The following is a 12,951-nucleotide window of genomic DNA, read 5'->3' as shown; positions in this document are numbered from 1 at the left end:
TTTTTTTTTTTTTTTTTTTTTTTTTTCGCAAGTTCCTCAGCATTTTCACATGTTGGTCTGGCCTCCCTGTAGAGCTTTCAAAGGCAGAAAAGGCCTCCTCCCCCACCATGGCTCCTTAGCGTCCGTCAGACTTCACTGGGCGAGGATGGGGTAGGGGCTGATGTCCTTCTCCTTGCAGGGAGCCCATTCCGAGTGCCGGTGAAAGATGTGGTGGATCCTGGAAAGGTGAAGTGCTCAGGGCCAGGACTGGGGGCCGGTGTCAGGGCCCGAGTACCTCAGACCTTCACAGTGGACTGCAGTCAAGCTGGCCGGGCCCCCCTGCAGGTGGCTGTGCTGGGCCCCACAGGTATACAGTGTCCGGACAGAGTGGAGGGAGGTGGGCAGAATGGCAGGAAGCTCTGCTGACCCTGCTTCCCTCGCCCAGGTGTGGCTGAGCCTGTGGAGGTACGGGACAATGGGGACGGCACCCATACCGTCCATTACACCCCGGCCACCGACGGACCCTACACGGTGGCTGTCAAGTACGCTGACCAGGAAGTGCCACGCAGGTAAAGACCATTGGCCCGCTCTGGGCTCCTCCTGTAGGGCTCCTTCTGCAAGGCCACTGCAGGGCTCTAGACAGCCCCTCCCACTCATCTGAGCCTCATCCAGGCCAGCTACCCGCCTGGGAGAGGATAGTCTCCTGGATCCTCCTCTCTTAACGAGGTGCAGCATCTTCCTGGAGAATGGAGAAGATGCGTTCAGGCTCAGAGCCCTGTCTTGACTCTGTCAAGGGTCTCCGAGTGACCCTGCAAGGTGCAGGGGTATGCAAGATGCGACCCAGCTTCCTGGGACTGGTTCTCCCTCCCTACCCCAGGGTCATCCCTCCTGCCCATGTGCATGGAAGGTGGCAGACCCAAGATGAGATGGGCCTCTCCTCCACTCCCAGCCAACTGTCTGTCTTTTCTGCCTCTCAAGCCCCTTCAAGATCAAGGTGCTTCCAGCCCACGATGCCAGCAAAGTGCGGGCCAGCGGCCCTGGCCTCAACGCCCCAGGCCTCCCCGCCAGCCTGCCTGTGGAGTTCACCATCGATGCTCGGGATGCTGGAGAGGGGCTGCTCACCGTCCAGATCCTGGTCAGTCCACGTGCAACCTGCCCCCCCCCCACATCAAGCTCGGGTCCAGGCAGGCCTTGACCTCTACTTCTCCCGTAGGACCCCGAGGGTAAGCCCAAGAAGGCCAACATCCGAGACAATGGGGACGGCACATACACCGTGTCCTACCTGCCTGACATGAGCGGCCGCTACACCATCACCATCAAGTACGGCGGCGACGAGATCCCCTACTCACCCTTCCGCATCCACGCCCTGCCCACCGGGGATGCCAGCAAGTGCCTCGTCACAGGTGGGCCCCCGCCCTGCCCCTGCCCTGCTCACCACCCAGCCTCTCCAAGCTCTCCCAGGTCCCTGGTCCCCAGGGAACTGCCAGTGCAACAGCCCACTCCCGCCCCCCGCCCTGCCCCCGCCTTCCCGAGCGCTGCGCGGCCTCACAGTCTTCTCTATTTCCAGTGTCCATTGGAGGCCACGGCCTGGGTGAGTGCCCTTCCTCTTCTCTTCCTGCTGTGGGCTAAGGCGCTAGGGGGCAGCTGGGCACGGAGAGGGCTGGGCACAGCCCCACAGCCCCCTGACCTGGCGGTTCCACCTGGCAGGTGCCTGCCTGGGCCCCCGCATTCAGATTGGGGAGGAGACCGTGATCACAGTGGACGCCAAGGCCGCAGGCAAAGGGAAGGTGACCTGCACAGTATCCACGCCCGACGGAGCTGAGCTCGATGTGGACGTGGTGGAGAATCACGACGGGACGTTCGACATCTACTACACAGCGCCCGAGCCAGGCAAATACGTCATCACCATCCGCTTTGGGGGCGAGCACATCCCCAACAGCCCCTTCCACGTGCTGGTAAGCTCCGCGGCCACAGCAGGGCTGGGAAGGCGGGGCCTGCACCCCTGAGCTGCAGCAAGGGAGGAAGCCCAGAAGCTGGGCCTGCCCCTGGCATTCCGGAGTGCTCCAGAATTAAGCCTTTGCTGTCCGTGCAGTTTCCCAAAGTGGAAGCACGGTCCCGCCTCTGGCCCTGGTTGTGACCGCTCCCACTGTCCTCGGCTCCATCTCCCCAGAGGTGTCCCTACAGGAGGATGACACCTCCCACGCCCCGCACCCCCACCACCAAGGGTGGCACACTCGGGATATCTACCCAGGATTTCAGGGCCCTGGGCCACTCTCAGAGTCACCTCCAGCTCACATGACCCTGCCACATCCTGTGTCCTCATGCCTTGCCTCCCCAGGCGTGTGACCCCCTGCCCCGCGTGGAGGAGCCCTCTGACGTGCTGCAGCTGCACCAGCCCTATGCTCCCCCCCGGCCCGGCACCTGCCCTGCACACTGGGTACTGCCGCCTCCCTCAGTGGACCTCATGCCCCTCCTCCTGGCCTCCTTCATTCCTTCCTTCTCTCTTTGCAGCCAGGGCTGGGCATGGCTTCCTGGGGAGCAGGTGGGCAACGAGCCGGGCAGATGGACCCTCGAGCTGGGCATGGCACCCCTCTCTTCTGCTGCCACTCTGGGCTCTCCGTTAACCATCTTGTTCTTTCCTTGCTCTCTCCAACTTCGCTCACGGCACAGGCTGAGCCCCCAGGCCCTCCCCAGCCCATGACTGTTCCCTCTCACCCACCGCAGGCCACAGAGGAGCCAGTGGTGCCCGTGGAGCCCATGGAGTCCATGCTGAGGCCCTTCAACCTGGTCATCCCCTTCACCGTGCAGAAAGGGGAGCTCACAGGTATTGCCCTGAGGCCCCCAGGGGTGAGGGCTCGGAGGGGACAGACCTTCTTCCAGGCCCATATTTTTGAAAACTGGGGTTCAGGGAGGGGAAGTAAGCTACCCAACATCATACTCAAGTGGGCAGAGCTGGACCTCAGGCTCGTGCCATCCACCTCCCAGGTCAGGGTCCTTCCTGCTCCTTGGGATGTCTCCCGGAGCTGGCCTCTGGGGTCATAGCAGAACCACCTAGGAGCAAGGCCTGGAATGGCAGGGGGTGAGGTAGAGAAACCTGTGTCTGCCCTGCAGGGGAGGTGCGGATGCCCTCCGGGAAGACTGCGCGGCCCAACATCACCGACAACAAAGATGGCACCATCACCGTGAGGTATGCGCCCACGGAGAAAGGCCTGCACCAGATGGGAATCAAGTACGACGGCAACCACATCCCCGGTGAGCTGGGGCCAGAGGGGCGCATGGCTGCAGTCCTGCCACCCTTCTTAGAGCAGACGCTTACTGAGCACCTGCTGTGTGCAGACACCTGAGGCTCTGGGGAGGCTTACGTCCTGGGGGAGGATGGCTCCCACTCGTGGGTCACTAAGGCAGAGATGTCAGTCTCAGCTGGGAGGCTGCTGGAAGGTGTGAGGAGCCAGTGTGGGCCCAGGCCCAGGCAGTTCCTGCCTCTGTTCCTGACCCAGCGCCTGTCTCTGTCTCTCCCAGGGAGCCCCCTGCAGTTCTACGTGGATGCCATCAACAGCCGCCATGTCAGTGCCTATGGGCCAGGCCTGAGCCATGGCATGGTCAACAAGCCAGCCACCTTCACTATTGTCACCAAGGATGCTGGGGAAGGTGAGGGGAGCTGCAGGCGTGGGGCTGGGTGGGGTCTCGCCAGGTGCAGGAGTGAGGGCCGGACCTCTGATCTCAGCCCTACCTCCATCTGCAGGAGGTCTGTCCCTTGCTGTGGAGGGTCCGTCCAAGGCGGAGATCACCTGCAAGGACAACAAGGATGGCACCTGCACTGTGTCCTACCTGCCCACAGCGCCTGGAGACTATAACATCATCGTGCGCTTTGACGACAAGCACATCCCAGGGAGTCCCTTCACCGCCAAGATCACAGGTGAGGGGGACACACGGGTACAGGCAGTCCACAGTGGGTAAGATGCGGCCTCTCAAGCTTTAACACAGGGTCTCATTTAGTCTTTCTTTTTAAGTGTTTTAAAGAATTATTTTATTTAATTTTATTTATTCATTCATTTTATTTTAATTTGATCAGAGAGAGGGAGAGAGGGAAAGTGAGAAAGCAAGCCACTAGGTGCAGGACTTGAACCACAGTCAGCCATGTGGGAGTGTCCAGTGCCTTAACCACCATGCCACCCACCGGTCCCCCTCATTTAGTCTTTAAAGTGACCTGAAAAGTTAGAGTATTGCTTGAGACCAGCAGATGGCATAATGGTTATGTCGCTGGACTCCTATGTAGTTGACTATGGTTTGAGTCCTAGACCTGGCGGCTTAAAACTCATGCCAGGTGCATGTGTGTGCATGCCCAAGATCCTGAGAGGAGAATGGAGGAGAAGGGATTGTGGTGTGGCCATCTCCCCTGGAGTGCGATTTCTCATTTTCTGTCTGTCTCTCTCTGTTTCTTGGTGAGCCCATGCACTCAATGACGAAAATCTCCCTTAAAAAAAAAAAAAAAGTATTGCTAATCCTTTCGATAGGTGAGGAAACTGATTCCAGCGAGGTTAAGTGACTTGATCAGAGAAACACAGCAAATAAGGGGTCTGTGTGGTCCCGTCTGGTATTTTGTTTCCCTACCATCTGACTCGGGATGAAAGTACACAGTGGTTCCCCTAGGGCTTTAACCCACTCGGGCATCCATCCACATAGTGAGTGGGGTGCTGGGCCTCGTCTGGCACAATGTGTGAATGCAAATGTGCTGTCCCAGGCCTGGGGCCTCCGGGCGCCTGGGGGTGGTCCCCAGTCTCTGTGATTCCAGTGCAGTCTGCGTAGGAGGTTTCTCAGCCCTGTGAGGGCAGGCCATCCTGGGGGTCACATCACCTGATGCCCCAATTCCCCCACCAGGCGATGACTCCATGAGGACGTCACAGCTGAATGTGGGCACTTCCACGGACGTGTCGCTGAAGATCACCGAGAGCGATCTGAGCCTGCTGACTGCCAGCATTCGTGCGCCTTCGGGCAACGAGGAGCCCTGCCTACTGGGGGGGGGGGAGCCGGTGGGGCCCCGGCCCGAGGCATTCCCTGCCTCTGTTCCTGACCCAGCGCCTGTCTCTGTCTCTCCCAGGGAGCCCCCTGCAGTTCTACGTGGATGCCATCAACAGCCGCCATGTCAGTGCCTATGGGCCAGGCCTGAGCCATGGCATGGTCAACAAGCCAGCCACCTTCACTATTGTCACCAAGGATGCTGGGGAAGGTGAGGGGAGCTGCAGGCGTGGGGCTGGGTGGGGTCTCGCCAGGTGCAGGAGTGAGGGCCGGACCTCTGATCTCAGCCCTACCTCCATCTGCAGGAGGTCTGTCCCTTGCTGTGGAGGGTCCGTCCAAGGCGGAGATCACCTGCAAGGACAACAAGGATGGCACCTGCACTGTGTCCTACCTGCCCACAGCGCCTGGAGACTATAACATCATCGTGCGCTTTGACGACAAGCACATCCCAGGGAGTCCCTTCACCGCCAAGATCACAGGTGAGGGGGACACACGGGTACAGGCAGTCCACAGTGGGTAAGATGCGGCCTCTCAAGCTTTAACACAGGGTCTCATTTAGTCTTTCTTTTTAAGTGTTTTAAAGAATTATTTTATTTAATTTTATTTATTCATTCATTTTATTTTAATTTGATCAGAGAGAGGGAGAGAGGGAAAGTGAGAAAGCAAGCCACTAGGTGCAGGACTTGAACCACAGTCAGCCATGTGGGAGTGTCCAGTGCCTTAACCACCATGCCACCCACCGGTCCCCCTCATTTAGTCTTTAAAGTGACCTGAAAAGTTAGAGTATTGCTTGAGACCAGCAGATGGCATAATGGTTATGTCGCTGGACTCCTATGTAGTTGACTATGGTTTGAGTCCTAGACCTGGCGGCTTAAAACTCATGCCAGGTGCATGTGTGTGCATGCCCAAGATCCTGAGAGGAGAATGGAGGAGAAGGGATTGTGGTGTGGCCATCTCCCCTGGAGTGCGATTTCTCATTTTCTGTCTGTCTCTCTCTGTTTCTTGGTGAGCCCATGCACTCAATGACGAAAATCTCCCTTAAAAAAAAAAAAAAAGTATTGCTAATCCTTTCGATAGGTGAGGAAACTGATTCCAGCGAGGTTAAGTGACTTGATCAGAGAAACACAGCAAATAAGGGGTCTGTGTGGTCCCGTCTGGTATTTTGTTTCCCTACCATCTGACTCGGGATGAAAGTACACAGTGGTTCCCCTAGGGCTTTAACCCACTCGGGCATCCATCCACATAGTGAGTGGGGTGCTGGGCCTCGTCTGGCACAATGTGTGAATGCAAATGTGCTGTCCCAGGCCTGGGGCCTCCGGGCGCCTGGGGGTGGTCCCCAGTCTCTGTGATTCCAGTGCAGTCTGCGTAGGAGGTTTCTCAGCCCTGTGAGGGCAGGCCATCCTGGGGGTCACATCACCTGATGCCCCAATTCCCCCACCAGGCGATGACTCCATGAGGACGTCACAGCTGAATGTGGGCACTTCCACGGACGTGTCGCTGAAGATCACCGAGAGCGATCTGAGCCTGCTGACTGCCAGCATTCGTGCGCCTTCGGGCAACGAGGAGCCCTGCCTACTGAAGCGCCTGCCCAACCGGCACATCGGTGAGAGGCGGACAGAGTGGAGCCCCTGGAGAAGGGAGACCCCAGAGGGACACTCTGCCTGACAGCCCCTCTCCACAGGAATCTCCTTCACCCCCAAGGAGGTCGGGGAGCATGTGGTGAGCGTGCGCAAGAGTGGCAAGCACGTCACCAACAGCCCCTTCAAGATCCTGGTGGGGCCGTCTGAGATCGGTGACGCCAGCAAGGTGCGCGTCTGGGGCAAGGGCCTCTCCGAGGGACACACCTTCCAGGTGGCAGAGTTCATCGTGGACACTCGTAATGCAGGTACTTTTGCCCCCTCCCACTGCACTAGATGCCTCCAAAGGGCATTTGCCCAGCACCGCCTGGCCCGACCCTCATCCCTGCACTTCTTGGCCCAGTCTCTTGGGATGCGCATTCTAGGGCCATTCAGGCAAGGTGCACGGCCCCACGTCACTTCCTTCACTTCTAAGAGAAAGCTCAGCTGTCCTGGACAGGGCTCTCCCTTGCTCACTGGAGTCTGGGCCTCCCTTTGGGAATTTCTCAGACCACCTACCCCAAGGCCTTGTGGGACAGCACCTGGCTCACCCCTCCTCCCACGGAGCCTTTTTTGGGAGTGGTGGCCATACACATTGGGCAGAGCCTACAGTTTGGGACAGAGAGGAAAAAGTGGCGTGGGTGGCATGAGACCTAGGGAGACCTCATTTCCCCAGGGTACGGCGGCCTGGGACTGAGTATCGAAGGCCCCAGCAAGGTGGACATCAACTGTGAGGACATGGAGGATGGCACGTGCAAAGTCACCTACTGCCCCACCGAGCCCGGCACCTACATCATCAACATCAAGTTTGCCGACAAGCACGTGCCTGGTAAGGCTCTGGGCCGAGGCCAGGCCAGAGAGACGCGGAGGCTGGGAGGCAGGCCGTCTGAGATGCCTGACTGCTCTTGCTCCCCCTGCAGGAAGCCCCTTCACCGTGAAGGTCACTGGTGAGGGCCGCATGAAGGAAAGCATCACCCGGCGTAGACAGGCGCCTTCCATTGCCACCATCGGGAGCACGTGCGACCTCAATCTCAAGATCCCAGGTGAGGTCCTGGGCGGGGCGGGCAGGGGTGGGGAGCAGCTGGCTGGGCAGTAGCCTGCTCCTCGGGTGTCCGGGTCTCGGTCCGCTGGCTCCCTCCTCACTTCTGTCCTCTCACCCTGGCTCCTTCGTGCCCCAGGGAACTGGTTCCAGATGGTGTCCGCCCAGGAGCGCCTGACGCGCACCTTCACGCGCAGCAGTCACACGTACACACGCACGGAGCGCACGGAGATCAGCAAGACGCGGGGCGGCGAGACCAAGCGCGAGGTGCGGGTGGAGGAGTCCACTCAGGTTGGCGGGGACCCCTTCCCAGCAGTCTTCGGGGACTTCCTGGGCCGGGAACGCCTGGGCTCCTTCGGCAGCATCACTCGGCAGCAGGAGGGTGAGCAGAGCAAGCGCTGGGCTGGGCCGGGATCCTCGGGGGAAGTCGAGGTCTTCTGCCCCCCAAGAGGGGACGGGAGGGGGTGGCCAGCCAGGCTCCAACCCTGGCAGACTTGGCCAATGGCCGGGGCTGGTCTGAGCAGAGGAGCAGGTTTTTCTGATAAGGGAAGGATTGAGGCCAGAAACAGCCCTGGGTCACCCCAACATCCCCCCTCGACCCTGCAGGTGAGGCCAGCTCTCAGGACATGACCGCACAGGTGACCAGCCCATCAGGGAAGACGGAAGCCGCAGAGATTGTTGAGGGAGAGGACAGCGCATACAGCGTGCGCTTTGTACCCCAGGAGATGGGGCCCCACACGGTCACAGTCAAGTACCGCGGCCAGCACGTGCCCGGCAGCCCTTTTCAGTTCACTGTGGGGCCGTTGGGTGAAGGCGGTGCCCACAAGGTGCGGGCTGGAGGCACAGGGCTGGAGCGAGGTGTGGCCGGCGTGCCAGGTGAGGGAGCATGTGGCCTGGTGGGAGGCTGGGGTCGGGACGGCCAGCAGGAGGGGCAGTAGTACTGAAGGGCCTCCCTGCCCTGCTTCTGTCTCCAGCCGAGTTCAGCATCTGGACCCGAGAAGCGGGTGCCGGAGGCCTGTCCATTGCCGTGGAGGGTCCTAGCAAGGCGGAGATTGCATTTGAGGACCGCAAAGACGGCTCCTGTGGTGTCTCCTACATCGTCCAGGAACCAGGTAGGCGTCCATGCTTGGGGTGGGGGGCGCCCTGTCTGACCTTCCAGGCTGGGTTTCACTGGCCAGGCAGAAGATGCTGGGGCTCCCTGTACCAGGGTTCCTGCTCCTTCTCTGCCCCATCTCCCTCCACCCCTGGGAACACATGTCCTTCTCTAGAGCTGAGTCCTGACCCAAACAGCCTGCCCTGAATGATAAGGCCCAGGGAGAATGGTTCCACCCCCGCGTCCCCTCCTGGACCTGTGCTGACCAGCCTCCTCTCCTCAGGTGACTATGAGGTCTCCATCAAGTTCAATGATGAGCACATCCCGGACAGCCCCTTTGTGGTCCCTGTGGCCTCCCTCTCGGATGATGCTCGCCGTCTCAGGGTCCCCAGCCTCCAGGTGTGTGCCTGGGGCGGAGCCCCTCAGCCACGTGAGAAATGGGCATAAGGAAGTAGGAGCAGGCCTGAGTGGTCAGGCAGGGCAGGTCAGCAGCACAGGGAGGGCTTGGGGAGGTGGAGATGAGCCTGGAGCGGGAGGGAGCCTGGTCGTAGACTGGGGAGAGGAGACAGTGGGGCTCCCTGATGCAGATATGACCACCCTGAAGGGCGGCTGCCCAGACCCAGCAAGCTCTTTTACAGCGTATTCCTGAGTAGGTGGGCCCCTGGTTTGCATGCATCAGTGTGATCATTTCCAGTCCTTTCCATTGGCTCACCAACTCCCAGAAGCACTCTCAGGCCAGGTCACACTCATTTGACCTTCTAAGCTGAGCCGCTGAGAACCTGCAGCTCACACGGCACCTTCAGGCCCTTGTTTCTCCACCACCAGGCTAGCTTTCATGGCGCCGGGCTCCTACTTCCTCAGTTGGGACAAGGGTGCATCACCTCACCTCCCCCACCTCATCGCAGGTGGATGCTGAGGGTCTCAGACCAGCCACTGCTTCCTCCCGCAGGCTGGGCCGGCAGGCTGGGCCTGGGGAGGTGGCAGCCCCAGGTTGGGCTTACAGTGAGAGCAGAACTGGACTGCAGGGACAACAGCTCCCACACTGGCCCTTCCAGGCCCTCCCTGGAGTCTGAGCACCCCCTGTGGCCTTTGCAGGAGACGGGGCTCAAGGTGAACCAGCCAGCATCCTTCGCAGTGCAACTGAATGGTGCTCGGGGTGTGATCGACGCTAAGGTGCACACGCCCTCGGGAGCAGTGGAGGAATGCTACGTCTCCGAGCTGGACAGTGGTGAGCTGGCCCTGGCCCTGCCCCTGCCCACCACATGCCAAGCCAGCACCTTCTAGGTAGGGGAGGAGGTTGGAGGCTCACCCACCAACCCTGTGCCCCACAGACAAGCACACCATCCGATTCATCCCCCATGAGAATGGTGTCCACTCCATCGATGTCAAGTTCAATGGTGCCCACATCCCTGGAAGTCCCTTCAAGATCCGTGTTGGGGAGCAGAGCCAGGCTGGGGACCCAGGCCTGGTGTCAGCCTATGGTCCTGGGCTCGAGGGAGGCACTACTGGTGAGTGCCTGGAGCTGGGGAGCAGGGTGGGGGTTGTGGGTGCTCAGTCACCAGCCCAGTACTGCCCTGGCCTGGAGGGAGCGGTGTGCTCACTGAGCACCCCCAGAGTCCTTGCAGAGGCTGCCCAGGGGAGCATGGGACCCCACTGGGGGTCACAGGCCCTTCCTGCCTACAGCCTGGCTTCCTCTGGCCCCCAGGTGTGTCATCGGAGTTCATCGTGAACACCCTGAACGCGGGCTCGGGAGCCTTGTCCGTCACCATTGACGGCCCTTCCAAGGTGCAGCTGGATTGTCGGGAGTGTCCTGAGGGCCATGTGGTCACTTACACTCCCATGGCCCCTGGCAACTACCTCATTGCCATCAAGTACGGTGGCCCCCAGCACATCGTGGGCAGCCCCTTCAAGGCCAAGGTCACAGGTGAGTGGCCTTGTCAGAGTTGGCCCATCCAGCCCAGCTCTAGTGGCCTCTCACATCCAGGTCAGTCTGCCCCCAGACGTTAGGTCAAGTTACAGGGAATAGAGGCAGGCCTGGCATTATGCACCACGCCATTCTATGGAGTAGTGCTTCCTCATTTTAAAAGCCCAGTTCTAGGACTGGCAGATGAGGTAGTAATGACATTGTCAGACTCCCACATGGCTGACTGTGGTTCAAGTCCTGAATCCGGTGGCTTGAAACTCATGCCAGGCACATGTGCATGCATGCCCAAGATCCCAGGAAGAGAATGGAGGAGAAGGGGTTGCAGCATGGCCATCCCCCTTGGGGAGATGATTTCTCCCTTTTCCTCTCTCTCTCTCTCTCTCTCTCTCTGAGTGTACGTACCCTAAGGCAAAAACCTCTGGGGGAAAAAAAAAAAAAAAGAGTCTTCTATTGCTGTCCATCACTTGATCAATGGTCTACCTCCAGTGGCCCCCCAAGCCTTAGCTTAACTTTCTTCCCTCCTGGCTTCCCTTCTTGCTTCCAAAAAGAGAGCTATTTAACTAGCTTCCCTTTCAAAGCTATTCGAAGGATTAGTTGGATGTGTGCTCCTTTTCTTTTTCTTCTTATAATTATTTTATTTAACTTTATATTTATTTATTTACATTTGACCAGAGAGGGACAGAGTCGGAGGTGAGGGTGAGAAAGCAAGCCGCCAGGTCGAGGACTTGAACTGTGGTCGGCCATGTGGGAGTCCAGAGCCCTTAGACCCATGCCACCTGCCAGCCCTTATGTGTGCTCCTTTTTTAAAGCAAGACTGACTCTTGAGTCAACTTGAGTTCTAGAAGGGTGAGAGGTGGAGCCATCAGAAGCCCAAGACCTAAGAGAGCTGAACTAGAGCTGGGTGCTCAGGCACTTCCTGGAGTGGGGCTTCTAGAATGCCACAACTAAGGGGGGGGGTGCACAGTGCAGGCAGTGAGCTCTGAGCCCCCGAGTCCTACAGGGTTGTCCCTGCCAGATGAGGGCCCTCTGCCTGGGAAGGGCAGAAAACCCTTGTGACCAGGTTCATGGCCAACCTTTGTGCCCACAGGGCCCCGGCTGTCTGGAGGCCACAGCCTTCATGAAACATCCACGGTTCTGGTGGAGACTGTGACCAAGTCGTCCTCAAGCCGGGGCTCTAGCTATAGCTCCATCCCCAAGTTCTCGTCGGATGCCAGCAAGGTGGTGACGCGAGGCCCCGGGCTGTCCCAGGCCTTTGTGGGCCAGAAGAACTCCTTCACCGTGGACTGCAGCAAAGCAGGCAAGCTCGGGGGGGTGAGGGGGGCAGGCTCGCAGGGCAGGCAGGAAAGCCTGTGCCAGCAACAAGACGCTGGGCCGCCACAGCTATGAGCCCCCTCTGCCTCCCTCCCCAGGCACCAACATGATGATGGTGGGTGTGCACGGGCCCAAGACCCCCTGCGAGGAGGTGTACGTGAAGCACGTGGGGAACCGCGTGTACAATGTCACCTACACCGTCAAGGAGAAGGGAGACTACATCCTCATCGTCAAGTGGGGCGACGAAAGTGTCCCGGGAAGCCCCTTCAAAGTCAACGTGCCCTGAATCTGGAAGGGCCTCCCCCAGCCTCAGTCCCCAACTCCAGCTGAACACACACACACTCTCTCACACACACACGTGTCACACCCAGATGCTCACACACAGACCAGACACTACAGACACCTGCCTTGGGTGTGAAGGGAGTGGCACAGCCTCCCAACCCTCCGTGCCCTTGGGAGCTGGAGGGCCTCGTCTATCTCCGGGCAGTGTCCTTCTCATTGAATGTGACCTGAGGGCAGACGAGCCAGGCTCAGACACAGAGGTTGGACAGAGGGTTGGGGGTTCTGGGAAGCTCCTAGTGCTCTGGGGGGACTGAAGCAGCGGGAGAGCACTGTGTCGGGGTGTCTGTGTGTGAGAGAGGTCATCCTGCCAGGCCTCCCTGCCCCTGAGGACTGTAGCAGGACACTCCGGCGGCCACAGCCTGCGTGCCGGGGACTCGAGAAAGGAAGCACGATCAGCGGAGAGCAGCTTCTGAGCGGGCAGCAGCGGCAGCACAGATGGGCCCGCCGTGGACGCCCCGCCCACGCCTGGCTTCCTGGGGACTGAGTTCTCTCTTATTTTATTATTTTTTTTTTTACGGTTGCACAGCTCTGCCCCATGGGGGGCCTTTTTTACACACTGCGAGGCCCAGCTTTCTGGGGGACTTTTGCACATGTCATGTGGCTCAGCTGGGAGCTGCTTAGTGGAAAACTC

At 59.4% G+C, this 12,951-nt stretch overlaps 1 protein-coding gene across 2 annotated transcripts in view; it reads left to right on the top strand.

The window, feature by feature from the left end:
* FLNC (filamin C) overlaps positions 1-12,951 on the top strand; it is a 33,581-nt gene extending 20,630 nt beyond the window's left edge. Inside the window, exons 25-48 of one of the 2 annotated variants that reach the window (XM_006146845.3) lie at positions 179-346; positions 425-548; positions 958-1,114; positions 1,193-1,382; positions 1,547-1,570; positions 1,687-1,934; positions 2,318-2,416; positions 2,704-2,803; positions 3,091-3,231; positions 3,499-3,627; positions 3,722-3,895; positions 6,437-6,598; positions 6,677-6,880; positions 7,288-7,440; positions 7,532-7,654; positions 7,790-8,032; positions 8,257-8,526; positions 8,625-8,762; positions 9,027-9,142; positions 9,839-9,971; positions 10,075-10,251; positions 10,449-10,667; positions 11,755-11,964; positions 12,077-12,951. In XM_006146845.3, coding sequence (XP_006146907.1) covers positions 179-346; positions 425-548; positions 958-1,114; positions 1,193-1,382; positions 1,547-1,570; positions 1,687-1,934; positions 2,318-2,416; positions 2,704-2,803; positions 3,091-3,231; positions 3,499-3,627; positions 3,722-3,895; positions 6,437-6,598; positions 6,677-6,880; positions 7,288-7,440; positions 7,532-7,654; positions 7,790-8,032; positions 8,257-8,526; positions 8,625-8,762; positions 9,027-9,142; positions 9,839-9,971; positions 10,075-10,251; positions 10,449-10,667; positions 11,755-11,964; positions 12,077-12,264 — 3,890 coding nt within the window. In that variant the 3' untranslated portion in view covers positions 12,265-12,951. The remainder of the gene's footprint in view (positions 1-178; positions 347-424; positions 549-957; positions 1,115-1,192; positions 1,383-1,546; positions 1,571-1,686; positions 1,935-2,317; positions 2,417-2,703; positions 2,804-3,090; positions 3,232-3,498; positions 3,628-3,721; positions 3,896-6,436; positions 6,599-6,676; positions 6,881-7,287; positions 7,441-7,531; positions 7,655-7,789; positions 8,033-8,256; positions 8,527-8,624; positions 8,763-9,026; positions 9,143-9,838; positions 9,972-10,074; positions 10,252-10,448; positions 10,668-11,754; positions 11,965-12,076) is intronic. The other variant, XM_006146846.3, reaches the window with a different exon arrangement.

This window comes from Tupaia chinensis, unplaced genomic scaffold (assembly GCF_000334495.1).
Source record: "Tupaia chinensis unplaced genomic scaffold, TupChi_1.0 Scaffold000192_1, whole genome shotgun sequence".
NCBI classification, from domain to species: Eukaryota; Metazoa; Chordata; class Mammalia; order Scandentia; family Tupaiidae; genus Tupaia; species Tupaia belangeri.
Note: the sequence above shows the minus strand (reverse complement) of the source record. Positions and strands in the feature narration are given on the sequence as shown.